This window comes from Bactrocera oleae, chromosome 2, assembly GCF_042242935.1.
Source record: "Bactrocera oleae isolate idBacOlea1 chromosome 2, idBacOlea1, whole genome shotgun sequence".
Classification (NCBI taxonomy): Eukaryota; Metazoa; Arthropoda; class Insecta; order Diptera; family Tephritidae; genus Bactrocera; species Bactrocera oleae.
The window spans coordinates 23,227,627-23,255,538 of NC_091536.1; the positions used below are offsets into that span (position 1 = coordinate 23,227,627).

At 38.1% G+C, this 27,912-nt stretch overlaps 3 protein-coding genes across 7 annotated transcripts in view; 2 read left to right on the forward strand and 1 right to left on the reverse strand.

The window, feature by feature from the left end:
* Positions 1 to 15,148, forward strand: part of Pif1A (PFTAIRE-interacting factor 1A) — an 88,752-nt gene extending 73,604 nt beyond the window's left edge. For 2 of the 3 annotated variants that reach the window (XM_036377363.2, XM_036377366.2), the window contains 5 exons: positions 6,050 to 6,250; positions 6,317 to 6,517; positions 6,781 to 8,877; positions 8,958 to 10,022; positions 10,146 to 10,557. In XM_036377363.2, the coding sequence (XP_036233256.2) occupies positions 6,050 to 6,250; positions 6,317 to 6,517; positions 6,781 to 8,877; positions 8,958 to 10,022; positions 10,146 to 10,307 (3,726 nt within the window). In that variant the 3' untranslated portion in view covers positions 10,308 to 10,557. Of the gene's footprint in view, positions 1 to 6,049; positions 6,251 to 6,316; positions 6,518 to 6,780; positions 8,878 to 8,957; positions 10,023 to 10,145; positions 10,558 to 14,889 lie in introns of those variants that run through there. The other variant, XM_070112136.1, reaches the window with a different exon arrangement.
* LOC106618113 (uncharacterized) lies at positions 10,774 to 14,561 on the forward strand. 2 transcript variants are annotated; one of them, XM_070112139.1, is made up of 2 exons: positions 10,774 to 11,601; positions 11,654 to 14,561. In XM_070112139.1, exons 1-2 carry the CDS (start codon positions 10,878 to 10,880, stop codon positions 14,389 to 14,391), a joined length of 3,462 nt encoding a protein of 1,153 aa, XP_069968240.1. In that variant the 5' UTR covers positions 10,774 to 10,877; the 3' UTR covers positions 14,392 to 14,561. The 2 variants fall into 2 exon arrangements, with proteins under 2 accessions (XP_069968240.1, XP_014091167.3); XM_014235692.3 differs by having other exon boundaries at positions 11,080 to 11,601; positions 11,651 to 14,561.
* Positions 15,149 to 20,632: 5,484 nt separating the features above from the next.
* js (jiangshi) overlaps positions 20,633 to 27,912 on the reverse strand; it is a 31,969-nt gene continuing 24,689 nt past the window's right edge. For both annotated transcript variants that reach the window (XM_036377377.2, XM_036377378.2), the window contains exons 4-7: positions 23,712 to 23,813; positions 23,493 to 23,643; positions 23,230 to 23,351; positions 20,633 to 23,127 (exon numbers count right to left, since the gene is read on the reverse strand). In XM_036377377.2, coding sequence (XP_036233270.2) covers positions 21,388 to 23,127; positions 23,230 to 23,351; positions 23,493 to 23,643; positions 23,712 to 23,813 — 2,115 coding nt within the window. In that variant the 3' untranslated portion in view covers positions 20,633 to 21,387. The remainder of the gene's footprint in view (positions 23,128 to 23,229; positions 23,352 to 23,492; positions 23,644 to 23,711; positions 23,814 to 27,912) is intronic.

A 27,912-nucleotide genomic window follows, 5' to 3' on the forward strand; every position in this document is an offset into this window, starting at 1 on the left:
ACAACAAAGTCATTTGATGCTTTTGCACTTTAAAAGTGTAGTAGCAACTTAATTTCAACTCACAGCGACAAGTATTAATATTCATATATGAATTAGAATAAAAGTATCTATATATAATACAATCACCAACGCTATCACCATATTTAAACAACAGCAACAATCTCAACATCTCATTGGAATATAATTGGTGATTGAAGACGGTCACGTACACGAATTGCGATGCTTTGTGACGACGATTTTATTTGCTTAGTAAGTCGACAATTCTTTCTTAAATACAAACATACATATGTATATGTAATATTGAGTGTTTAACACTGCTGATGATGATGCAACTGCCAACTTTTATATTGACAGCGCAAGCTTGCATAGGTCGCCTGTGATCAGTGCTTCGTTGCCTTCATAGAGAGATTCAGTTCTAACCTAGGAAAGGTCTTTCTGCCGAAGCCATGTTTTGCGAACAAAAATAAAATATTTTTACTGCAATTAGTTGATATTCTGTAGACATAATTAGATATATATGGTAAATAAAAAATTCTGTGTCCGCCCAAGTTTATTTTCCTTGGAAAACCCTTCGCTGATAAACAAAGCTTTATATTAAGTATAAGCTTTACCTTTGCTGTTATTTGGCATTTGACAGGTGCTCTCATTAACAGCAGGTTCTTTTTGGGCAGCTTTTGTTATAACAAAAGTCAATCAAAGCGTAATTTCTTGTGTTATGTGTGAGTGTGTGTGGGTGTTTTTGTGTGGCGCCAAGTGATTGTGACCATAACAATGACATGTGGATAAGACCCAGTTGACTAAGTTATGGTCATTAAGCCATTTCACGGAAATATATGTACACCTACACAGCAATATCGATCGCCAACTTTCGCGCGAATGACACAAAAATAGAAATTCTACAAATAAATAACAACCATAAATAGTGGTGCATGCATGAAGAGCATATATATGAGGCATAGGTAAGAGATATATTGTTTGTTTATTATTTTTCCCAACGGTTAGTTAGCAAGCTGCCACTCTTCCGCATGAAAGTTTTTTATTTACCACAAGTTTTGATAGGTGTCAAGGCCTAAAAGTGCTTATCTACACATTCGAAACGAAATTGATCAGCTGATGATTAATCTAAGTGGGTGAAGTAGTAGTAGAAGGGACCCTAGTGTGGTGGGGAGAGAGCTGCACCAAAGCCATATAACCCGTCATATGCGCATTTCTTATAGCATTAAAATGTATAAAAAAATTTATGTTGATTTTGATCTGTTAGTTTGTATGCAGCTATATGCTTTAGTAGTAGGATGTTCATTTCTTCAGAGATCTTGTTAAATAAAAGGTTAACCATACTAGAAGTTGATTTGGATTGTTGAGTTTGTATCGCAGCTATATACTACTATAGTGATCCGATATCGGCAGTGAGCAGCTTCTTGGGGAGAAAAGGACGTGTGCAAAATTTCTGATTGATGTCTCAAAAGTTGAGGAACTAGTTCGCGTATATACCGTACCGACAGACAGACGGACATGGCTAAATCGACTTAGCTCGTCACGCTAGTCATTTATAAGTATACTTTACGAGTATATATTTTTCGCTTGGGTGTTGCAAACATCGTGGCAAACATAATATACCGTTTACAGGGTATGTGAGGCTTATAGTCTAATAAATATATTTCCCCTCGTATTTACCTTAAGATCTTTTGCCTGGAGAATCTTTGGTTACATCTCAAGATTATAATCTGTAGCAAATTCGATGAATATACTTATCCAATAATTTTATGCTAACAGGAAGCATGGATATCAAACAACGCCTTCGTGTTGTAAAATCTTCAACATAGTTCAACCGTTTATACATTATACAAACATATATAGTAACATACTGTTACCGAATTATGTTGCAAGAGTTGTATAGAAATGTAATATTTTTGTAATGGATGCAGCTTATTGATTCTTAACTTTTTCTCCTGCATTTCTTACTTACCTTGACTCTTTGCTAATATTTTTTTACAACTGAAGCCCGTCTATTTCGCTTGGTTTATCTTAGCGGGATTCGATTGTATTACATATATACATACATATGTATATGAGTGTATACATATGATTTACATATAAATGGCTCATTTACTCAGCCAAGGTGTTTATGGTTTCGCCTTCCCGCAAGCCTTTTGTTTGGCTGATTGAATTGTGACTTGTCGGTAGCAAGCCAGCTGGTAGCCGCTCGGCGCCACTATCGTTATATGTAAGCACACCTAATTATGAGTATAAAGTCTTGGACTTCTTCTAAGAGCTACGCTAATTTGACTAGTAATTTATGAACCATATATTTTACGGTATTTAAAATTGATTCACATTTTTCTTAATCGTTTTCTTTCATCTTTGCGATGCTGTCCATGAAACTGATATTCTACAATTGAATTATATAAGCGTTAATTGATAAATTATCTATGCCACAGTCAGCAGCTCGTTGCAACTTGTTTCTGTCTACTTTTCAAGTGTCTAATAATCAATGTGGGCCGAATGATTAGTCGATTGAAAGGGTGGTCTATTGCAGATTGCTTTGGCAGTCTTCACCTTTTGCTCTAAGCGCTGGTACTCATTATCAGGCGAATGACAGCTGCACCACCAACTTGAAAACCAAAAACAATAATGAGTCACATATAGCATGTATAAATCTATATGGTGAACAACAAATCATAAAGCTTTCGAACTATTAACTACTACAAGGATACTGATTTGAATTTGGGCGCATGCAATTAAACACTTTGATGAAAACATTTTGTCTCAGTTGATTGGTAAATACAATAAATCTTCGTTTAATTCGCATTCAAAAATAGTCTTCCATATATACTTGTCTTTTTTCCATTATAACATGGAAGATTTAACGGCACTTGATTCACAGGTTAATCATAGGAACAAGTTTAGTCGCTACTTCAACACATTAATGGCCGCTGAATGAAATTCACTTCTGCTTTTAATCACCATTTGTCGGTTTAATTGTAGAAATTTACTAAATTTCCCAGCGAAACTCTTTTGAACATAAATATTTACCTTTAACATTAAATTTTTTGCTGTTTTAAATGCTGATGTAGAAAGCGAGTTACTCGTATTTGTTTAATACTCGGTAAATTAGTAAGTGCTTGCTAGACGGCTTGACGAGACGTTATTATTATTTATGCGTTGAAATCTTATTAGTTACGCACACAACAGTATTTGAAAGGGAAAATTACAATAGCCACTTGAGAGCTCGTTTACATTTGCACGATTATTAAAACATTCATCGAGAATATTATATACGCAAGTGTTACTTAGAAGCATTTGAGTTTCTAGACGGTTAAGCTGAGCTTGCCCTTTACTTTTGTGTTACTGATTGGTGATTAACAGCACTGATTTGAAATTGCTCTTGACTCTAGAGTCTAGAGGCAATTACGTAAAGGTAGGGCGCGCATCTATTAGACCAGACATCACGACATCTGTTTAAACATTGTTGGTGTTGTTATTTGGTCCTAGAATTATAATGCATTGTCACTAATCTTTAAGTTACTACGTGAAATCATTACTTTCTCCAATAATTGGATTGCGTCACATTTACAAAACTATTTATTTTTCAAACGGTACTGATTCAAAGAGTTTTACCGTTCTTACGTACTACGTTCTCAACCTATTTACTTGACCTATTTTACACGGTCCGCGTCCCAAATGGACAACGCAACGCAAAACCACCATGTGACAGCATTTTATTACTTAATTATCATTCTATTTTTTCATTTTATATCTATCTATCAATTAATGAAGTGTGAAGTGGCATTAAGTTCCTAATGAGTTAGGTAGTCTCATTAATTATGCTAAATCAACAATGACTTCCAGTTGGAAATTGTGTAAATGTGTGTGAAATACTTACTACTTAGCTTAGTTGAGTATTGTGAAAGATTTGAATGGACTACTGTGCGAACGGTGGCTAACAGTTATACTTTTTCACATTTTACTAAAAGAATGCTCAACGGGCACACATTAAAATATTTTAGGCCACTTGTTTTCAATCATCATTCTTAGCACGTGAGCGAGCGAAAATTTTCTTAGCGCATATATGTAACTGTTATTGGGAAGCGATTGCACTATCACTCTTGTCATGCTTTAGTCGTATTTGCAAGTAATGCGTAAATGCAATTGTCATACCCTAAACAGGGTATGTTAAGTATGCCATGAAGTTTGTAATATCCAGAAAACGTTGGAGACCCTATGAGGTATACGAGGTTTGTTCAAAAAGTATGGAGAGTTTTGTATTTCTTAGGAAAGTGTTTATTTATTCATGATTATCTATTTTGTTCCATACAAAGTAATCACCCATAGATATAATGCACTTATGCCAGCGTTTTATTCAATCCTCAAAGAACTTAAAAAGTAATTTTTTGTGATCTTGTTCAGCTTCTCCTTCGGTCTTCGAGGCAGTTTTTAACTCCCCTCAATCGTAGCGTAGCGTCATCCTTTCATGGGTCTCTTCAGTTTTGGGAAAAAAAAAGTCACAGGGGGCCAGATCTGTATAATACGGTGGCTACGGCACCATTACTGTGTTTTTTTTTTGGCCAAATACGTGCTTTGTTCAAAAACTATCTCGAATTTTCGCGTATCTTCACCGATATCAACTTACCTAGTACCGTAAGGTCATTATATATACGCGAACTAGTTCCTCACGCTTCAATCTTCGAACATAATGTTCAGCTCGGATCACTATAGCATATGGCAGCTTTATGCTAAACTGATCGGTAAAAATCAAGATAAAAATGTTTTCATACCCTTCTATGACAGTGTTAGAATGGCATGCTTTCTACTACAATCGGGTGAAAAACACATACATATATATTTATGTATATAAAATTACAATTCATCAAATATTCATTACTTTTATAAATCGCAATTTAATTTTAATCTCTTTAACGGCGATAATTCTTGATGAACAGATATGAAATCGTTGTTTCCTTCCGAAAGTACATTCATAAACTTTCTACAGCGCACATGTCCATTGGCAGTAATCTCGGAATTCATCCACAACCATTTGGGCTGCAAATATTGTGAAATTTCTATGAAGCGCGCTGCCCCTATTTCGCTTAGCTCAGGTTTTTTTTTGCGAAAAACTATTAACCGCAATTTTCAGATTTTATACAGAGAAAAACAACAATAAATATACCGTAAGTGAGTATATTTGCAAACCTTAAAAATCATTGGAGTTGAAAATCAATTAAACTATCCACCGACAACCGACCGACCGACCGACCAACTAACAAACCTCGCCAAGCGTACGACTGCGCAGAAGTTCAATCGAATGCAACATTTATGAATAGACAAAATACGACTAAACAAAATTAAAACCCGAACAAATGAGCGTGTGTTTGTTGTAGATGCAGCTGAGTGCATTTTAATTGTGCAAATCAACACCAAAACCAGTGAAACGGTGAAGAGTGATCAGCGAATGGTGAAGTGCAGACACGCAGCTGGTTTTTGTGCGGCAACTTGTTGGCGGTGTTGGTGGTAACACGCAAGCGATGCAAAAAAATTATGGCGCTTAATAATGCAACGATTATTTTATTGCCAAATAAGCGAAGCTATGACTTTGTGTGCAGCATTTGCTAGCTGATTGCCACTGAATCTTGCATTTCTCTGTATCCAAAAGCTCTCAAGCACAAACGCAAGCACAAACACCTCAAGTCTTCATTTCACAGGTTACATTCAAGCTTTGGTGCGCCTTAAATGTTCGTTTAATATTTTTGAGCCACTATTGTTTTTGTGATTTCTGCTGAACTAAACGTTTTCCCTCTTGGGTTCAACAAAGTTAACACCCAGCATTGTACATACATAGGTTGTGGGAGGGAGGGCAGTGCGACTATTGATTTATTTTTTAAGGACCGTATTCAAAGTTTTGATTGTGTTGCTTCTTACTGCACTTGTTGGCTGTTCATATTTACAACTCTCCAAAGCACAGATATTTTACATTCATGTGTTGTTCATATATCCAGTCGTCTGTATATTTGTATGATTTATTAATAAAATATATTTACATATTTCTTTTTAGTGGTCACTGCAGAGCCATGCAACCAGCCCTACTACAACAGACAGGTCACAAACAGTCACAGCAAACACTGCAAAGGATATTTGGACGAGTCGGGAAGATCCAATGCAGATGATCTTCGGGAAATGTGGCAACGGTGATGCAAACATGAACTCGGGCATCGCATCTTCACATAGTCAGCAGCGTGACGAACATGAAGTCAATGTAATTATTTAAAACATGTATTCAACAAAATTAAGGTTTTAAATCTTATCTTGTTTTGTATTACAGTTAACGGATCCCGCCAATGAAGAGCTACGCCATCGCATCACACAAATGCTAAAGAAGTCGGCGTTAGATAGCGACGACAGGCACTGCCTGCAACAGCTGATTCAATTGGTGCAGCATTTGGACATGATGGCGCAGCGCAGCGAACCAAACTCGTTAAATACGACATCGTGCTCAAGCGACGAAGCCAGCAGTTTGGAAATGGTAAGCATCAATAAGCGAATAATCGATTGTGGGTCTACTCAGTTGCTATAGAATGTGATGTTTGTATATTTATTTGAATTGTATGAACATGCATTTGAAAATTTTATCAATAGTCATCGCATATAAATATATTTCAAACATTTCTTATTTAGTAAAATAAAATAAAAATACAATTTTTCCAACATTTAAATTACGTGTATTTATAACATAAATAAAACGAGTTTTATTACTTTTTTCCCTTAATAAACATCTGAAAATTAAAGGTAAAATCGCGTATATCGGATTACGGCTCAGCATCCTCAGCGTCAAGTGCTCGATCCACGCACGAAGTCAGCAGTAGCAACAATTCAAATACAAAATCGGCCACAAAATCTGCTCCATCTGCCGCATCATCGCCCAATGCAGCACGCATAGTTGCCACAGTTTCGCCCTACAATAGTTCACCGCAGCATCAGATCGCATACAACAATAATAATTGTAGTATCAATCAGCTGGTGCCCACCAATACACCAACAGATTCACCACGCAAGTCTCGCCAATCTTGGCAGAGCAACAGTCTTAGTGAGAGTGGGGTATTCGTGGAGTCTGATTTCTTGAGCGACGTTAGTGAGAATAACGTCTGTACGCAGACCGATTTTGAGGACGAGAGTGGCGTTACCCACGCTGCACGGGATCTCTGCAACGAACTTCAAAAGCTCCAGTGCACTGATTTGACGCGCAAAAGCGGAGTCCTTAATTTGCCTGCCCGTTCGCCGAACACCTCTCAATACTCACCAAATTTAAGCGAACAAAAACAATTGCAGTATTACAAAGATCGTCTCGCGCTTTTGGAAAGCAAAGTACTTATATATGAGAGTTCTGGCGATTTACAGAACAAGCGGTTAGCTGATCGTCTGCAACGTGAGATTTTATTAGAGAAGGAATTGAAGGAACTTAGAGACCGAGTTGAATTTTTAGAAAGTGAGAATTTAACACTTGAGGAGGAGAAGTGCGAATTCGAAGAGGCTGAAAACGATACACGTTTACGTCTACAACGGCTGGAGGTGGAACTGGAAATACTCAGTCAGCGCAACGTTGAGCTGGAGATGTCCAGGGAGGCACTAAGTGCCAAATATAAAGACTGTCGTTCTGAGTGTTTGATTTTACGCGAAGATTTAGGCGTTAGTGAGACGCAGATTCGTCATATTGAAGAAGATAAGCAGAAAGCCAAAGAAAATCTTGAGATACTTCATAGTTTGATACCCTTAATTGTAGCCTACTACACCACGGTGGCGTACTCTCATTGGACAAACAATCATACCAACGAAAATCCATATCAACCAGGTATATCGAGAAAAACATACAAGATAGAATTGTGTGAGGACATTGATAATAAAATGGGTAATGTAATGCCAATGGTTACCGATCGCGTGAATGATGTACTCCCCGCGTTTTCGGGTAATCACTTCGATCACGCATCTCCAATAGCAAACTTTAACTGCGAAAATCAGACCTATAGAAATGAAACTCCTGAAGTGCCTAATTGTGTGTGCCAATACCTGAAAGAGGAAGTTAAGTGTTTGCGAAATCAGATTAAAGATTTAAATTCTCGTCACTACGAAGCCATGGAATCGGCTGACACTCATTGGGTGGAACTGGAACGCCAATACAAGGATCGCGAAGAAGCGTACCGTGCCAAGGAGTGCTGCCTTAAGGCGAAAATACAGAAACTTCAGGACTGTCTGCGCGATGATGCACGAGCGGCTAATGAAAAGATTTGTCAATTGGAAGACGCTGAGAGCGAACTAAAGAACTGTCTTGTACGCGTCTCGAAGGAGCATCGCGATTTGCTAGATGATAATGAGTTTATGCGTTGCGAATACGAACGTCTGAAGGAGCAATTAGATGCGTTAAAGGCACAGCAAAAGCCTACTCTTGATCAGCTCGAGCAAGAGAAGAAGCGTAATAAGACTTTGAATGATGAATTGAGCTTTATGCGAAAATTGCAGGCAGAGACCGAGTGTAGAAATTTAGCTGAAATGGAATCACTGCAAGGACAACTATTTGAATTAAAAAAAGAATTCCTACACATTGAAGTGACAAACAGTGAGCTAAAAGAGGAAGTGGCAACACTAGAACAGCAAATTATTAAATTGCAACATAATGAGAAGGACTTAGAGGACAAAACCCGAGTACTCCAAGACGAGGTCAAAAGCAAGGAGGAGATGGTGCAGAAGCTAGAAAAACGCCTGGAACGTTCAGAAGGCTATAGTTTGGCACAGGAGCTTAGCGGTAGCCCTTCAAAACGTTTCAAACGTGAAGATGTTAAGGATTTAAAAACCGCTAGCACGGGTTTAGGGAATGCATTGCGCAATTTCAAGGTAATTTTCTTTTTTCTAATTATATACCCATATGTACTTATTCTTTACTTTTACTTATTTGTATATAACCACTTACATAGGAATGTGAGACAAGTCTACCTTCACACCAACAGTTTTCGAGTGTGGCACGCGATGTAAAACGTTTGGCAGATAGTCTGCTGCATGGCGATACGCCCGAAGATGAGGTAAGCATTACAATAGAAAATACTAATGAGAAACCCCAAAAGTCCGAAAGCCCTGAGACAGAGCTAGCGGCGGACGATGTAATCGCTGAAGAAAATCTTGAGATTCCCGAAATAGATATTGAGCCAGAAGCAAATGAAAATGATGTAGAGACTACACATGGGCAAGATTTGACGATTGCAATGGCTTTGATGCCACAATTCGTTATTGACGAATGTCTCATGCCCATTTTCATGCCCCCCAAACAAAAACCCACATGTTTAAAGCAAATTAGCGAGGTGCCATCCGAGTTGCGCATGCTTTCTACTGGTGCACGTGAGACCCCTAAGATTTCTGAAACCTTTAAGCGTCTTTCCTTAGCAACTTCTCAAAGAAACCGAAAGCGACGTATTAAGCGCCGCGTTCTCCAAACCCGAGTTCGTCGCATAGTTTCGTGTTTCAACGCGCGTCGACCCACTCGATTCCACGATGTCATTGATATTGATATAAGTCAATCGGAGGTACTTCAACGTTTCGATAGCTTCCATTCTCTGCGGGAAGACACCACAGAACCACATCACAAAATGGACGCCTTCACAGAAACCAATTTCGACAAGTTCGATAAAGAAACTGAGACTGAAGGCATCTATATCGAGAGTAGGGAGAGCAGTGTTCAGGTGAATGATGATATGAATCCCGAAAGGATGCTCGATTGTGTGCCTTCACAGACTCGTATGTTCATCAATCTGCTGAAAACATCGGTCATACAAGATACTATAGAGGTGACCGAATTTAATAAGAACCTACTTAAACGTTGGGAGGCAGATAAAGAGTTTCGTGACGGCCTGGAAATATTGCAAACATATTCTGTTTTCGACACCAACAATAACGAGCAAGTATCTGCCGAGAATTATGAGCACTTTGTGAATGCAATGTCATGCCTGCATGTTCTTGAGGAGCTCTTCAAGCCGACTAAGGTGCTGGTGCGTATTCCCATTACGTACTCATATACAATATATATCGTATAAACACTAAAAACATACATACACTGGCATACAGTTACTTGAGTGGCATTGATTAATGATCGATTATTTGCGATTCTTTAGATCATGCAACAAATCGAAGATCAAATTAATGAACAACTTATGAACTTCCATACCAAGCGCATGGAGTCGGAGTTTTATTGCACCGTTTACTATCCGGTAAAAAGAGAAATCAACTCGGAAAATACCAACGAGTATGAACTCCTCTTGACGAATCCAATGTGAATACTAAAGGTCATTGCAGATTGGTCACTGAGGATTTGATTGTGGAACCTTTAATGAAAGAACAAATTTCTGAAAAATATAAATCTGTAAATATCGAATGTATTTGGAAGTGTATGACGAGTATGTACATAGTAGAGATATGTCTTTTTAATACTACAAATTTCAACAAAATACCTATGACCAAAAACAGTAAGTTGTGGGGAAAACTTGTAATAAATGAATGTCTTAAATAATGGAAATCAGGAAACAATGCGTCTTCTTTTCTTTATCTACAAGGATGTGACATATTTCTGATTTACAAATAGAATGGAACTTGTTTGAACTGTCACCGTAATGTTTCATTTCTTCAATCGAGTAATCGAGTTTGACGTCAGTCGAATTCTTTTAGATATCTGACATTTGTGTATCAACTTATTCGAGTACAATTTTCAAAAAAGAAACAAATTCAAATGAATTTATTTTTAACTTTCGTGAAATGTTAATCGAATTTCTTCTATTCGTCAAAATTTGCTGTAACAAGAAAGAAAAATTCGCAAAAATTTTAAAAAATATTTGGCAATTCATCGCATAATGGACACAGATAGAAAGTCTTGCAATCGGCCAACGTGTGGCAATAGGACGAAATGTGCTCAATTGCATAAAGATGCTAAACGATCTCCCATGACTTTGTGTAGACCAGGAGCTGAACCGGCCAAAGCTGCTACGTCAAACGTTGGAAATTCAACGCAGATATTATTTGTTGATTCGAACTTCACGGAAACTCCTAGTGAGTATGACACCTTCTATGATTGCTATAGCGATGTTGAAATAAGTCAGCCAAACGCTGTGGTGTCCTCAATGTGTGGCCTAAGTGTTCCACCGCCTCCTGTAAAAGATTCGCGAATGTTTCGCGATGCACTCAAACAAGTTATTCTTACTGCTCAGACGCTGTTGGTCGAATTCGACAGTGGCGGTCGCAAAGAGCGTAGGAAGTGCGGTTCGCGTTGTCGATGTGATGTGCGCAATATTAAACCTCATACACAAACAGTACAATTGGAGGTGACGGCAAAAGTAGCTACAAATAAATCGTCCACACCGCAAAATATTCGCATTGATCCAATCACATTTACAATACCACTGAAACTACACGTACAGGGACAACACCAACACAACATACCATACTCGGTGTCGCAACAATCAAACGAATTGAGGAAGCCGCCGGCTATGCTAGACCGGGATCCAATACCAAATATGTTTTCGTCGATGGAGCCAATACGCACAGCAATAATTACAGCCCCACGACAGGAAATAAGCTGTAAGGCGGCATAAAAAAGATCATACTTTAACTAATTATCATTTTCTAGTAGGTATACCTATGGAAGGAAGTGGACCAGCTTTTAATTTTCAAACAGCTTTATTGCAACAAATGGTTGGTATTCCACCGGGTTTTCTGCAATTACCTTTATCCGGTGCTGAAGGTTTTACAGCACCCCCTCCGTCCAAGGGTGTTTCGTCGAAGGTACAAATTCAAGTTCCGCCGCCACCACCACTAATGACATTAGGTGGGCCAGATGAAACAGCGACGGTAAAAACGAAAGGAACTTGTAGAGGAGCTTGTTCGGTGAGACGTCAGCAAGTGCCTTCGACTGAAGCATTTTTATCACCTTCTTTAGCACCTGTTACCAAAGGACCATTTCTGACAACAATAACAACGTCGTCGGTGCAATCTGTGGGAGCAGGTAAATCACCTCAAGTATCGGAAACAAGAAGTCAAGGCGTATGTGTACTGTGTGGACGTGGAGGTGAACATTCAAATAAACAAATGGATGCTTCTATAAGAGCTCCTTGTGGAATGTGCTCTAAAGGAAAGTTTGCCATGCCGCAGCCGCAGCCACGAGAATTCTCCCCCCCCATACAGAAAACGGGTACATTTCATGAACATTCACGATGTGATAGAACTAGGGAATCGTTGGTGGTACTTGTTCCTCCAGCGATCCCCAAGTCTGCGGTTAGAGTGGATGCTAAAGTATCTTCAAATACATGTCCCTTTGGTGGCCTTCAGAAGCAAATGGAAATGCAACATCCGTACGCTGCTGCATGTCCAATAGGTCCATCATCATTGAAACCACAGCAACAAGATAATCAAATAAACGTTGAGAAAAAACAATATGATGTCAAACGTGCCTTAAAAGGACCTTGTGGAATGTGTTCGACTGAGGTTCCGGCACCACCACCGTTTGAAGAGCCTTTATTGAAAACCAAAGGACCATGTGGAGTGTGTTCAAAACCTAAGCCACCAATAGAAATGAGTCAACCTGAAAAAGTGAGTCCATTAACAACTCCTTCTGAACATATTAAGTCTAAAGGAGTATGTTCAAATCGGGAGGAAAACCCTTGTGAGATTTGTCCGAAAAAGTCAGCGACTGTAAAGGAAAATGTTAATCCACCGTGTGGAATTTGTTCAAAAGCAGTTGACGTAGCGGTAAAAGCTGAAAAACCTCCGTGTGGGATTTGTTCAAAGAAGTCAACGGTTCCAATGGAGGTTATGAATGCGCCGTGTGGAGTTTGTTTACAAATGGAGAAACCTCCATGCGGAATTTGTTCGAATAAGTCAACGGCTCCAATTGAGGTTATAACACCATGTGGAGTTTGTACAGAATTGGAAAAACCTCCTTGTGGAATTTGCTCCAAGAAGTCAGAGGCTCCAATGGAAGTGAAAACTTCGAAAGCACCTTGTGGAATTTGTTCAAAAAGGTCAGCGGCTCCAATGGAGGTTGTGAAAGGACCTTGTGGAGTTTGTTCAAAATCAGTAGACGCACCCATGAAAACAGAAAAAGCTCCATGTGGTATTTGTTCTAAAAAATCAGCGACTCCAATGGAGGTTGTAAAAGGACCTTGTGGAATTTGTGCAAAATCAGTAGACGCACCCATGAAAACCGAAAAAGCTCCTTGTGGTATTTGCTCTAAAAGGTCAGCGGGGCCAGTGGGAGTTATAGAAGGGCCTTGTGGAGTTTGTTCAAAAGCAGTGGACGAACCTGCTAAACCTTGTGGCATTTGCTCAAAGGGTGTAGCTGCTCCTTTGGATATCGAAACGGGACCATGCGGAATATGTTCTCGTGGAGTTACACCATTTATAGTTGAGGAAATAGGGCCATGCGGAATTTGTTCAAGGGGAATCGAGTCTACTGTAATACATGATCACTTATCTCCCCAAATGCAAGAAATAAAGGGACCATGCGGGATATGTTCGCAACTGAGAAGTGGTCCCTCTGCGATGGAACCCGAAGAAATAGAAGGACCTTGTAATATTTGTAAGAAGGGACCAACAAAACCCGATTCTAGAGATATTTGTGGAATTTGTAAAAAAATCCGTGGTCCAGAAAGCCCGCCAATACCAGTCGGAGCTCCCTGTAACATATGTGGTCAAGGAGCAACAACAAGTTCAGCCGAAGGCTCTTGTGGCACGTGTAAATTTGTAACTTCTTCACCGTCAAGTAGAAATAAATCATGTGGATCTTGCTTAGTAGCAGCACCCAAACTCTCGAACATTCGAACGTGCGGTACTTGTTTATTTGCACCTCCAGCAAGAGGCGGACGATCTTGCGGCACGTGTATGGTTATGCCTGGCTCGGAGGCTGGCGAATTATTACCACCAATAGAAATAGAGCCTGTCGTGAAACATCGAATATACAAGGCATTACCTCAACACAAAGACATTCACATTTGTTCGCCGTGTCGTTATGATCCGAGTCCACTAATTGACGAAGAGGGTAACGTGTTTTGTCCACATAATTGTGGTTGCTGCTTATGCCCTTGGCGAAAACGTGCCACGGATAGCCAAATCGATCAAATAAAACATGAAAAGATCAAGGTTTGTAAATGTCGTATGAAAGGTTCTATATTTGCGGATTACACGTCACGAGCTAAGTGCAGCAATACATCATATTTTGATTGTTGTCCATGCCGCGAAAGAGCGGAAGCAAAGTATTTGGAAATGACTGGTGAAGAGATGTGGAGTCCCGATGACAAGTTGAGAGAGCGAGTACGCGGTGATCCCGTCAATTTGGAAGATGTTGTAGAATACAAACGCACGAGCACCCAATAGTTTCATGTATCCTTAGTACTACTCAGAAATATTAAAAACTTGCCTTGAATTAAAAATAGAGAAAAAATAGCAAATTGTAATATATAAGTATGTAACTACACGATTTAAAAAGAGTAATATTGCGTTGTAAAAGCAATGTCAAATAAATTGTTCAGTTTTCGAATTTGAAATTGCAAAGAGACTCATTTCCACAAGTTTTTGAAACAGGTTTCAAAACCAGAAGTAGGTTTGATCTCGTATCCCCTCAGACGGTTTACCTTTATTGGAGAGTTGTTGAATTTCCAATTTGTAGAAATACTTAACCGAAATTATTTACACCCCTCTAAACCATTTTCGATTATTACATCTACCTTATATTTGTTTTTTTCTTTGACAAGCTCGGACGAAATTTTGAAATTAAAATTATTGAAATAATTCGTAGATTTTGTCGAAATATTTTCTGTTATCTAATTTGCGTTTTTTGGCGACTTGTCTTTTGTATTTCTCTTCTGTTTTCAGGCACTGCAGAGAAGTGCTCCCAAACTGATACTCACAGAGATAACGCACATTTAAGCGGCACCCAAACCATCCAATTACGTATAGAACCCCATGCACAGAACGCAGCGATGTCCTGCATCAACTATCCGTCTAATTATCGGGTAATTATGGAAACACCTGTATCCGCTATCAGTAATCAGCCAACACCAGCTGAGCAGCCGTTAACTCCGGTACAATGTTCCTGTCAGCGTTCTTTCCAACAGCAAAACCAACATCATCAATTCCCATATCCACCACAGCAGCCTCCTCAGCCATCACAACATCCCCTACATGCAATGCCGCAACAACAAATACAACAATTGCACCAACAGCAGAAACCATCAGTTCAACAACAACAACAGCAGCAGCAAATACAGTTATATCAGCAGCAACAACAGCAATTGCAACAGTTTGTGAACTGCTTAAATCAACAGCCTGTTGAGCAAGCTTCGGCTAGCAAGTCCAGTCAGCAAGATTCTCAAAATTCACAAGCTTCTACTGTAACAACAGCCGGTCTTTTCAGCAAAGCATATTGCATTCGATCAACATCTGAATCAGGTGGTCAGCTGAGCTGTCGCTGTCCATTTGAAATTTCCATATCTTCGGCTCACCCACCGGCAAGGCCGTCTTATGAAATACGTTTACCAAGTGGAATGGCGTCGTCAAATTATAGCGGTAAAAATAATTTGAGTGAGGAAGAGTTCTTTTCTCTTAGTTCGGCCTCTTCAGATCGGGATGATTGCATGCCATCGGCAGCGGCCAAAGGCAAAGGTAAAAGTGGTAGTAAAACAAAGAATCGCTTTGCAGATTGCGAATGCTCTCCATCAATACAAGAGAATAAGACCAAAGCGAATGCGAATCCTCCACGAAATGTAGCTATACTTCAATTGCTACGCGAAGTCGTTCAGTTAATCAATCAAGGTGACGAAAATGGTACTGGCTGCGGTTGTGGCGTTGCAACAACAAAAATGCGTAATATCGGCGCACTTGGCTCAGAAGAGTCGATGGCAGATAACGGTCCTTTCAACTCCGGTTTTAAAATAACATTTACACCAAGCCGTAAAGGTACCAGTCCAAATCAATCGATTGCTCATTCTGAAATGTCTGAGCCGCAACCTGTGGGTCAGCCTGTTAATATACCACTGCAGTTGCCATGTAATCTCATAATCACACCAAACTTACTAACTTGTGCACCTTGCTCACAATGTGTACCTTTGTCTAACGTGCCTACCCCTCCGCCACAAAAGATGCAAATCACTGCAGTATCTGAAGGGCCGACAAAGTCTTTGAAGAAGGTAAAGGTTGGTGAAAAGAATACCGAAAGCTTTTGTGGCTCCAAAGGAATGCCCTGCAGTTGTATAGGAGATCTTGAGCTAATCGAAGAGATAGCGACCCTTGCACTCGCTGCAGACCCCAAAAATCGCACTGAACCTTCTAGTCAGGCTTGTGAGGAAGATAATCGATATGGTGCAGGCGCAACTTTTGATATAAGTCCGATTGTATGTGGCAAAGGTTGCCCAGAAGAATGCACCTGCAAGCAACCATGCCTTTGTCCGGTTCATGGCTTTTATCAACCGACTACCATGTTTGGCCAAGACTCACAACTGGCTGATGACGAAGAATGCGAATGTATCGACGGCGATGATGCTGGGATAGTCACAGAACCGAGCCAATCGCAAACTCATGTCTCAGACGCTGCATCCGCCACTGCCAGCCAGCGTACTAACCAAACGAACAAAACGAAGAGTGATTGTACTGAATGCAGCTGCTGCCATTGCCAGGCGATGCGTGATAAACAAAACTGTTCAACCATTGCGACTCAGAATCAGGCGAAAGACCAATGCAGTTGTAGTGAGTTGGTACGTACGATATAACTAAATACGCCATTAAATCTGTTTTTAAGGCCACTGTGTATCTATGTTATTGTGAATATTTTATTTGACAGAGATTCTTTATCGATTCCATAATAATGGATCTGGACGCAATGGAGCAAGCGCGGCGCAAGAAAATTGCTGAACAGGTAATTACTTACAAACAGATCAAGTCAAGAGGTTTACTTAATGACTTTATCATATATATACAATACATAAGAATGTTCATTCGTCTGTTTTTATGTTGATTCAAATTTTGTTTACATCAAAGAGTTATACTTTATATTGTTTTTTAGAGCACAACACCAACAAGAGCTAGGGTCTGTCCACGTCAAAGCTTTCCCGTTACAATCACAGAAGTCTCCGACCTAGGCATTTCGTCGCTATACGTCAAATGGGTGATCCACGATTGCTGCGGTATTAGCGGCTACGAGGTAGAATAATATTTTGTGTGACCCAACGAATAATCCATACTCATACATTCTCTATGTGTACAGATCTATGTCGACGGTTATTTAACGAATCGTTATTTCCACTGCAATCACGAAGCGGCTGTGATTTGCGATGTCGATGTCACGAAGGCGCATAAGATAGTGCTAGTTGCACAGCCGAAGCAAACCGACTGTAGTTGCGGTGACAACATGGAGAACAAGTGCAAGGAGTTGATGCGTAAGGGCGATGTCGACAAAATAGACAAAACTATCGTGCCACCTTCGGCACTCTGGGTGCCCAGTATTTATTTATACGATCCTTGTGACAAGAGGGAGGGAACACCGATCAATCGCACTAGCCTTTGAACCACGATTTTTGGTGGATATGTGGGCGTGGCTTTGTTTAATGTTTTCTGGCAACTAAAAATTCTCTAACCTACAAAAAAATGAATAATGCTTGCGAATAGGTGTTAAAAAAGGTTGAAAAGATGATGGACGCAATTGTTTTGGAAAGACGGATAACGTGCGTGGAATAAATATAAAAAGCAAATAACACAAAAACAATACTAATGCGAAAAATAGGAGGGATGCTTAAAATTTAAGGTACCCGTTAAAATTTAACGATAGAATGACGTGAAATGCTAGTCAGTGAAAATTAAAAGTTAAAACTAAAAAATCACAAATTCGCAATTGAGTGCAAACAAATAGATATGTATGATATGTATTTATTTAGTTCATATACATACCATATATAAATGGAAATCGCCGTTAGTAATTAGGAGAGGTCCAAGCAGACGGCGTCTCAACGCACTAAGGAAGTTCGAATGCCAGATATTAAAAAATTTAATGAAAAAATTTTAAAACGTGTCGAAAAATACAAAAAAGAAAGGTGAATATTTACTATTTGCAACAATTGTGGAGACGTCGGTTTGTGCAAATTTGCTACTGCTTCATTATAAAAAAATATATATAAAATAAAATGTATAGTTAATATGTTTCTGTAGCGAATTTGCGCCAAACGAAGTGAGAGTAGGGCCTTCACAATGCGTTCGCTGGCCCTCCGATCAATCGAAATGTAAAGCAATATTCAGCTTGTGTTGTTGCTATTTGGCACGATCTGGGCTCGTACGCGCATACATAACCTATGCATATAGTATAATCAAGTATAATCGTACGGCGTCTCAGATGCGTGGCCAAAAGAAGTGTAATGTATGTAACAATGTGTACGTCTTGATAAATAAAATTTTAATGTTAGTCGAAGTAAAAAAAAGTGCCTTAAAATTAATTTTAATGATGTAAAGAGGAAAAGTCTCACAAATCTGCAATGAGTTCATTCACATTTAGTTTTACTTTATTTTTATTTATTTGCTTAATTCTCGTATTGTACAAACATTAGCAAAGCAAACCACAAATTGAATATCACAAACGTTTTGTTAGTAGTTATTAATGCGAACTAAAGCCGATTTTTTTCATTTATTTATATTTTATAAGTTAGTAGTATTTTTCATTATATAAAAATCAACGAAAATTGTAATAATTTCCACAACCAAATCGCTTGCAACATTTTCCGAATTGAAATGAGAACGTTAAAAACTCAAACTCTAACGAATTTATTACTGTCCATTAAAATCAAACTTGAATTGTAATGCAAGTTTAATTTTTAAGTGCTCATTTTCGTCGCTTGTTGCCATTTTCCTACTTTCTCCATTCGACTTCAATTAAGCACTATCTTCATGAATTTGTAAATACATCATCGTATGCTCATTGAAGCAAAAACTATAGCTTAATCTGTTTCTTAAATTAAACAAAAACGATATGTTGCGTCGCTGTTTGTGGTTCACGAAAAGAGTTTTTGCCTTAACATTTACATTTATCTTTTACGCTAATATATTTGGTGTTAACCACTCAATACGTGTATACCTGAATGATGCAATTTATATACATATTTTGTAGACGCATCTTATTGCCTTGATAAGTGTAAAGCACGTAAGTGAATTGAATTTATAAAGAAAAAACAAAAAAAAAAAAGAATATTACATTGTAGTTAATTGTAAAAACATTCAACACATGTAGAAACACCCATATTTTTAAAATAAAATTGCCTAGCGTATGTTTTTGCATGTTACAAAATACATACATACACATGAAAATGTTTACCATATTTGTGAAGAGAAAAGCAAATATATAATTTTAAAAATGTTTTGATTTTTTAAAAAGGAATAATTTCCAAAAAAAAAAAAAGTTAATTAAAAAGATTTTAATAAATTTATATCTTCCTTGATATACTTACATATATACAAACGTAACTGTGTTTCAATTGGGATTATACGAATTTTGTATTGCCAGATTTTCAGCAGTTTGGAAATATACTTCGCTCCAAAATCTTTAGTTTTCGGTTTAGTAGTTGAGGTTGGATTATCAACTTAACAAAATGGTTTTGTTTACGTGTCCATTCTCATTATATAGATTTATTCGCCAATCTTCTTTGATAGAATTGAAGTCGTCAGGATGGGTCTTTATACTTAGTGCTGCCATTAGTTCTGTTGCAAGTTTATGAAACTATAATAAAACTGTATACTACGCTGCTCGAACCAAGAATTTTTTGCACTCTTCAAATTTTAAGAGATAAATTTCTTGTTTTCCAACTCTGACCACAAACTTAATCCATTGGATTCACTTCTGGACTTCCAGACGGCCAATCATCTGCAACAATGAAACTAGGAATATTTCTTTTAAGCCCTTGCTGGGTTGTTTTTGGATTGTGTGCCTAAACAGAATTTTGCTGAAAGATTCAATGCTCTCCAAGAAAAGAGAGTATTGCTTAGCTGTTTTAGCACATCTTCATAAACATCTGGCTGGTACAGTTTTACCCATGTTTAAACCTCTTTTTCCAGAAGTGAAGAGGTGTTACGGCTTTACAGAAGACTCACCACCAAACCAATACAACAGCTGGAAGGTGACTACTTTGAACCTTTGGAATAGTATTTTGCGTATTTGGAAGCTTTTGCATAGCTTTTGTCTTTTTGATTACTAAAAACTTCTTCAACAACTTCTGTTTCGAGAAAAATCCGGTAACTCAAAAACTATTTGATTTGAAATTGTAGTATGTTATTTTCAAAGATATTATTATATTTAAAAGGTCATCACCACGATAAAATTTCTTTTTAGATTAGTTTTGTATGGTGCCTGCTTTTCTTAGAATAATTTGTTTCAGCGAATAATTTATTTATTTTATTAAATCATATATATATATTCAAGGGTAACCAAAAGACTGTCAGAGAAAATATAACCACTAAAACTTTGAATAGCATGCTTTAATAACAGTTCAAACAGCGAGGTTTCATCCTTAATAGTAATAGAAGATGTTTCTGAATATATATTGTAATGTAATTGTAATTTGAAACTTGTACAAAAATAAACGGATTTTTCCATTTTGAATTTCATTTTTATTCATTAACTTTCGTACGAATATATGAGGGTTTGATATACATACATATATTACAAACTTAACTTAACATTTATTTTAATAAAACTATTTTTTAGATTACTTAAAAACCTATAAGTGAAGCACAAATAAGAATGAATTAGAAGAGCAAATTTATGAGGATTTTTTGTATCATATTGCAAGCCATAGTTTTTTTGAATGCTTCCTGGGAAAATCAGTTGCGACTACTTAGTTGATTAAATGAAAAAATAAGTTGATACTAATCAATTTTAAATAATCGCTTATGTGTACTTTCAATGAAGAGGAGAGGAAAAAATGCAGGCACGAGCGCTAGCAATGCGACTTCTACATATGTTAGTAGTTTATATACTTATTAATTATGTATCAGCTATTGTTCATGATATAGTAGCAGCCATTTACAAATATAGCAGTTATATATATATATATACATATATATATTTATATATATACTTATGTTTAAATATAGGTACGTGTATGTTTGCAGTATAGCTAATGGCTCACTCTTGGATTCGCTCCCTATCTTAATTTAAGTAAAAATTAGGAGCTCTATATAACATATATGCATATGCATCTCTGTATTCGTAAAACTACAATAAAGAGCAAGGCATTGAAACTAACAAAGAGAATTGTCATTTATTATTGTGCTAAACTTTGAATTCGTGTGAATACTTAATGCCCGTCGGCTCTAAAACCTCAGGGGTTCATCCTCCATCTATCTCCGTATACAGGGTTCGCAAGTACCAGGCACTACAAAAGATGGATGACACTCGGGACATTTAGGATTCTCGCCGAACCAATGTCTGTGGTCTTCCGGCTCTTCGTCGTCATGTTCAGGTATCTTCAGTCGAAATGAGTTGTACGCATCCGTGGACAAATAGCCAGTACGGCCTATCGGTTCTAATGGAAATAGATATTCGGGCACCGAGTAGTCTTTGCGCAACTGTATGATATCCGAAACAGGCATGGATATTGTGTCGGAGCGATCTGTCGCTACCACCAACGTAGTTGCCACCTTCGGCTTTTCAGCATTAACACGGTGTACGCTATTTGGCTGCCCCGTCTCTTTGATGGAACGCGAAATAGGAGTACGTGCGATTGGATTATTTTCACCCGGCGCTTTTGTTGGTGGTAAGCTAATGATATTCGTGATTTGCTTACGGTTAGTAGCATTTGCGTTATTGTTTGTACCACCGATGGCATTGTAATCGAATGTCGCTTCGGGATATTCGCGTCCATCAACACCAATTGGCGGATCCAATTTGGGTGGTTCAAGTCCATTTGACGGCATTTTCCACTCATAGTAGATAGGCGGCCCCTGTGTGGTAGCAATGTCATGTTGCACAAACTCTTGGTGCGGGGGCAGAAGTTCTTTGGCTGGCGTTTTGATATTTTGGGCTCCGTTTGTGTCTGAACTATTTCTGAATGGTGTAGGCAAATTTAGGCGATTTGTGGTAGGAATACTGTAGTCAAAAGGGGAGCTCTCCAAGTTTTTTGGGATGCTTGTCGTTGTGCTTATAGGTGGACGAGGTGTAGGCGGTTTAAAACCTTGTGCTGGTGTAGGAGTGCGTATATCTTTCGAAATTTGACTGAAACTAGTTTGAATTAAATTATTTTGGCTACGTCCTCCCAAACTTGGCGCTTTTGTGGTAACACCGCCGTTCGATACGGTGAAAGGTTTGCCCGCTAGCGTTGTTGGCCGATTTGGCGCTGGTATGGGAGTTGTGGGTGTAAGCTTGTTGAAAGTAGGCGAGGCTGTGAAGGGTGTAGCAGGCGAAGTGCGTAGTGATGTCTGTGTGCTCATCGTATCGTTTTCATTATAAATTGGATACAGGAATGGCGGCTCGTACACTTTAGATGGTACTTTATAAGGCAAATTTGTCGTAACTGCAGTATTGGTAGGTGTTTTTGTTGTGGTAGACGTAATCGAAGTGGCTGAACTTGTTGTAATTGTAGGTGTTGTCGAAGTAATCGTACTTTTAACATGGTTCTTATTAAGGGCACTTGCCGTTTTGCTGTTCGGTTGCTCAGCAGAGTTGAAATCAGAAGATGTATTGTAACGAGTACTGTGGCTCGTACCTAAGTCCTCGTGCTCACCTGACTGGCCGCGTTGGTGTAGCGCTGCGCTGTTGAAGCGATTGGTCGACTGTCCGCGACTTGCTGATGCGGTTGCAATCACTGACTCTGAATTGAATTTCGGTTGATTGAACTTCGGCTTTGCTACGGCTGGTGGTGTTGGTTGCGTTTTGGGTACAAAACGTACGTTTCCACTATTTGTTTGCGAAGTGCTGTCGTCCGACATCTGTGCTTCGTAGGCTGGTGGCAGTATAGTTCGGCTCGGTGATGGTATTTTCCAGTGTTGCTGGCCCGGAGTCAACTGCGTAACAACACTAAACTTGTCCTGAATCTTTGGAGTATCGCCAACTTGTATTTGATTCAGGATCGCCGGAAGTTGCTAAAAAATTTATAGGAAGTTGTTGAGATGTCTACCACAATTATCTAAATATTGAATTTAAAATTTAAAAAACCCTAAGAATTTAGAGTTAATTTTACAAACCTTGTACTGATCTCTAAATGATTCTCCAGAGTAATCTGGTGCATAAGGTCGATCCAAGAGATCAGGGCGGGGTGTACGCAAACTATTTTCCTCATCATTCACAAACGGCTTATCCCGTTGCCCTGCATTAAAGACAAAAATATGTTAATAAGTTCTGATTAATTGCAACTGAAGCTTATTGCGATAATTTGTGAATAGCAAGCCGATGTTGTTGTTGTCCTAGACCCACTAATCTAGTTTTGCTTTTAGTAAGTCATACATACCAATTAGTAAGTTAGCTGCATAGTCGCTCTCTGCTCGGGAACAATTCACCATGTACCAGTGATCGCAGATTAGCATGCGCTGCTGAAAAAGCGTTGTATTGGGACACGAATAGCTGAATTGGCGTCCCAATCCGTCGCACATATGGTACACCTGCCAAAGAAAATTTGAATACGTTTAAAATTGCCAATTGCAGGTCATCTTTGTAAGAGCATATATACCTGACATCCAGTTTCAACATCTGCGTAGTAACCCGATGGGCGTCCAGAACAGGAAAATGACGTTTTATCAAACACGCGATGAGCACCTATAGCATTTTCACTCTGAAAAATAATAAGTCAGCAAATTTAGATAATTTTCCCATTTCTAATAACGTTTCTTAAAATTACGGATTTGCGGGTTTATACCGATATTTTTTACCACATAAGGAGTGATAAATAAATGTATTATATATTTTCATTTAGAATTACAAAACGATGAAAATCATAATGTTTTTGACTAATTTCCGAATTGACGGAATTCGACACCCACCTTACTAGTAAGTTCATATACATATACTCGTTCAATTTTGCCTTAGAAGAATGCCAAGACAAGAGGCATACATCACATGCAAAATTATGAAGCCGCAGACCAACGAAAACTACTTCAGGCACAACAACAATACTCTACTCTTTCTCAACAGCCTTACTGAGGACATAAAAAGATAAACTCTGACAAATGCAAAAAACGCCATGCGGTAAAAGTGTCAGTCAGTAGTTGCTATCTGCCTGGCGAAGAGAATGACGGCGAAACTATTTGATGCTCTGTGGCAGGCAAATGTGGCGCAATAGAACGGGTAGCTGACAAAGTTGTTCGTTGCAGGTTACAGCGTGTCAAAGCGACATTCATGACAAGCCGCAATAAACTTCAGCTTTTTTTATTTTTCCGCTTGGTTTTTGTATAGTTAATTGGCTTTTTTGTTTTTGTTGCAGATGAGTATACTGATATCGAGTGGCAAAGTGGTTTCTGGTGATTGCGCGCTAACGCAGCAGATGAGATAACGAAATATTTGCTGTTGGAGTAACGATAGCGGCCAGGCTTAGAGACTGCAAATCGCAAGTTGTTCCACAATCCACAAAAAAAAAATTTCTTCTGCTTACAACTTACTTAACATACAATTATGGTGTGTTATTAATTGCAAAAGCTAACTAACTAAATGAAGCTGTGGTGTATTGCCACACCAACAAAGGCATGATAGGCATTGAAGTTCATTGCAAAAAGTCACGTTGCTTTGAAGCGAGATTTTTCGAAATTTGCTGAGTCAATTTATTTTATTTAACGTTACGATGTCCTCCATTAGGGCGTTATTACATGTAATTACTAATATTTACCTACTCTGCACATTTAGCACGTTTTTGTTAAAATTCTATAGAAGTTCACGTTTAAAAGATTTTTCATTTATCAGATTGTAATTTCTATTTGAATATCCGTTTACGAAGTAATTAATAGTGCTAGTATTTTGACGACTATATGGTCACTATTCGTTTTTTTTTCTAACTAAATTATACCTCTAATAATAAATTATTATTTGAAAAGCAAAAGGGCTTGGTACAAAGACACAAAAAATTGACGCGTGCAAATATATGCGCCATTACTGCCATGCCTTTACATGTTCGGAATAAGTTAGCAAGTAATAAAAGATTGCTCAGCGCCGAACTAATTCGGATTTTTATGAAAGTGCAACAGGCTTTGAGTAGGTCTCGGAAAGCTTTTCAATAACTTTTTACTTTCAGCGAAATTATTGCACAATTTTGAAAAATATTAGTAAATAATTAAAATATTTTTCTACTGACGTCATTTGTGCTATCTCATATTTGCATTTGCCTCAAAAGAAGAATGTTAGGCAAGCAATCAACTAAATTAAATGCGTTGTGTGGCCAAGCCTCTGGAAATTCTTCTTTCGTCTATTATATTTTGAGTACATAAGTAGATAAATGATTAAGTTTATCGCTCATACATAATAAATACAAATACAAATAACATATATATACAAATATATTTCTATATAAACTAATACTTAGATACAAAGTAGAAAACACACAGCTAAGATGTGTTCTTGAACTTAGTTATTACTTCTACAAGCATTGCAAATGCCATACATAAATATGTACCGATGTTCATTGGTTGTTATCAGCACTTTTGGCGTTATTTATTTTTGCTTGATACTCGCAAGTTCGCTATTAGCCATAATGCATAAATGTTTATACCTGCCGATTTCCAGCCATTAATGTTTTTATTGAAATAAAATTATCAAATAGTTTTGTTTGAAGTAACAAACCTGTTCAGATTAGGTTAGAAACTTTAAAACTTTAAATTAAATTCTCTATTTTTTTTTTCATGAAAAACAACAAAATCGATTTTGTTTGACTCCTATACCCATTATTTTAAAATCAGAACACAGAAAACCCTGATACATTAAATGAAGCCGTTGCCCGTCATGCATCTATATCACACATTAAAGTATACATAATTTGCTTTTAGGTCAGTAATTTTTGAATTAAAAACAAGAAAAAACGTTAACTTGGGTTGCGCCGAAGCTATATTACCCTTCACAAGAACAAAGGCCCCTTACAAGAACTTGATTCCGAACGTTCAATTTGTATGTCAGCTATACGATATAGTGATCTGATCTGACCAATTTCTGTGGAGAATAATTTGTTGCCTTAAGCAATAACTCGTGCCTAATTTCGTGAAGATATCTCGTCAAATAAAAAAATGTTCCATGCAAGCACTTTACTCATATCGTTCATTTAATATGGCAGCTATATGCTATAGTCATCCGATCCATACAATTTCTTCGGAGATTAGATTAATGCTTTAAATAATAATACATGCCAAATTTCGTGAAGATACCTCGTCAAATTAAAGAGTTTTCCATACAAGCACTTCATTCCGATTGTTCAGTTTGTATGGCAGCTATATGCTATAGTCATCCGATCTGAATAATTTCTTCGGAGATTACATTGTTGCCTTAACTAATAATCCGTGCCAAATTTCGTGAAGATACCTCGTCAAATGAAAGAGTTTTCCATACAAGCACTTGATTCCGATTGTTCAGTTTGTATGGCAGCTATATGCTATAGTGATCCGATATCGGCGGTTCCGACAAATGAGCAGCTTCTTTGTGAGAAAAGTACAGGTGCAAAATTTCAGATCGATATCTCAAAAACTGAGGGACTAGTTCGCGTATATACAGACGGACGGACAGACGGACAGACGGACGGACAGACGGACATGGCTAAATCAACTCAGCTCGTCACGGTGATCATTTATATATATACTTTATATGGTCTCCGACGTTTCCTTCTGGGTGTTACAAACTTCGTGGCAAAATTAATATACCCTGTTCAGGGTATAAAAAAACGACGTTTTTTGGGAACCGCCATTTTATTAAAAATCAGAGTTTTTACCAGTCCTTCGATCAGTACCTTTATTCAGCTATAATAATAATATATTTTCTAAGTACTGGAATTTTAGATAATTTAAAGCAAAATTTTCCTCAACGCCAGACACCTTTTTTTGTTTTTTCGCCAGGTCCTTCTGGAGATCGGGTACGGAAACAAGGTAATCCATATCTTAATTTTTCGAAATGAATCTCCGATTACTAAAGTACATTGAGTTCTGCAAATGTTCATTTGTCTTGTTCATTAATTATTTAAAATGCCTCTTCAAACAAAAAAAAAAAACGCGTTTCTGACTTGTAAGTGATATAACCCCGTAACACATGGAAAATGGCGCACTATTGCACCAAACTTTGTATGCTGTTTTTTTTATTATGTAATGTGACCGTGTGTCTGTATTTCATGAAAATTTATAAATCCAACAATCAGAAACCAAATAAGGCGGCCAACAGGAATCCACTAAAGCGCGTCACTTTACAGCGCTTATTTATATAAATGGATGCTAATTGATCGTTAGTATAACAATATTTTTACTGCATCGTTGAGTTAGTATGTCAACGACTTGGTACAAGGCAGCGATATATAATTTTTTTGGATATATGTGTGTGTGTGTACAAATCCATAAGCAAATAACCGGTGACGCGCAATGCTTTTTTGCCTTATAGCATGTAGACTTTGTCGTGTTAATTTGTCAATTAGTTATGCATGTGAAGAGGTTACCCACTTGCACTCACATACACTCACATACACACACAAACGCACACACTATATGCATATAGTGAATATGTATGTAAACAATTGATGAATGGTCATCGGTTCCACATGTAAACAACCGCGCAAAACACTGTCCCATGCATTGAAGATCCTTGCATTCCTCTCTGCCCCACACTTACACGCACCTGCATAGACACGTTTAGTATTTTTGACATCTTTTGTGTTCTGGCGCAGCGATGCAATTGCATTTTCATTCCATTCGCAGTGA

What these genes read in the sequence shown, in the direction of transcription:
- LOC106618113 (XM_070112139.1), top strand. Translation starts at nt 10,878, where the DNA reads ATGGACACAGATAGAAAGTCTTGCAATCGGCCAACGTGTGGCAATAGG. An exon ending in CCCACGACAGGAAATAAGCT is followed by an intron (nt 11,602 to 11,653) that starts GTAAGGCGGCAT and finishes ATTTTCTAGTAG; the next exon opens with GTATACCTATGGAAGGAAGT.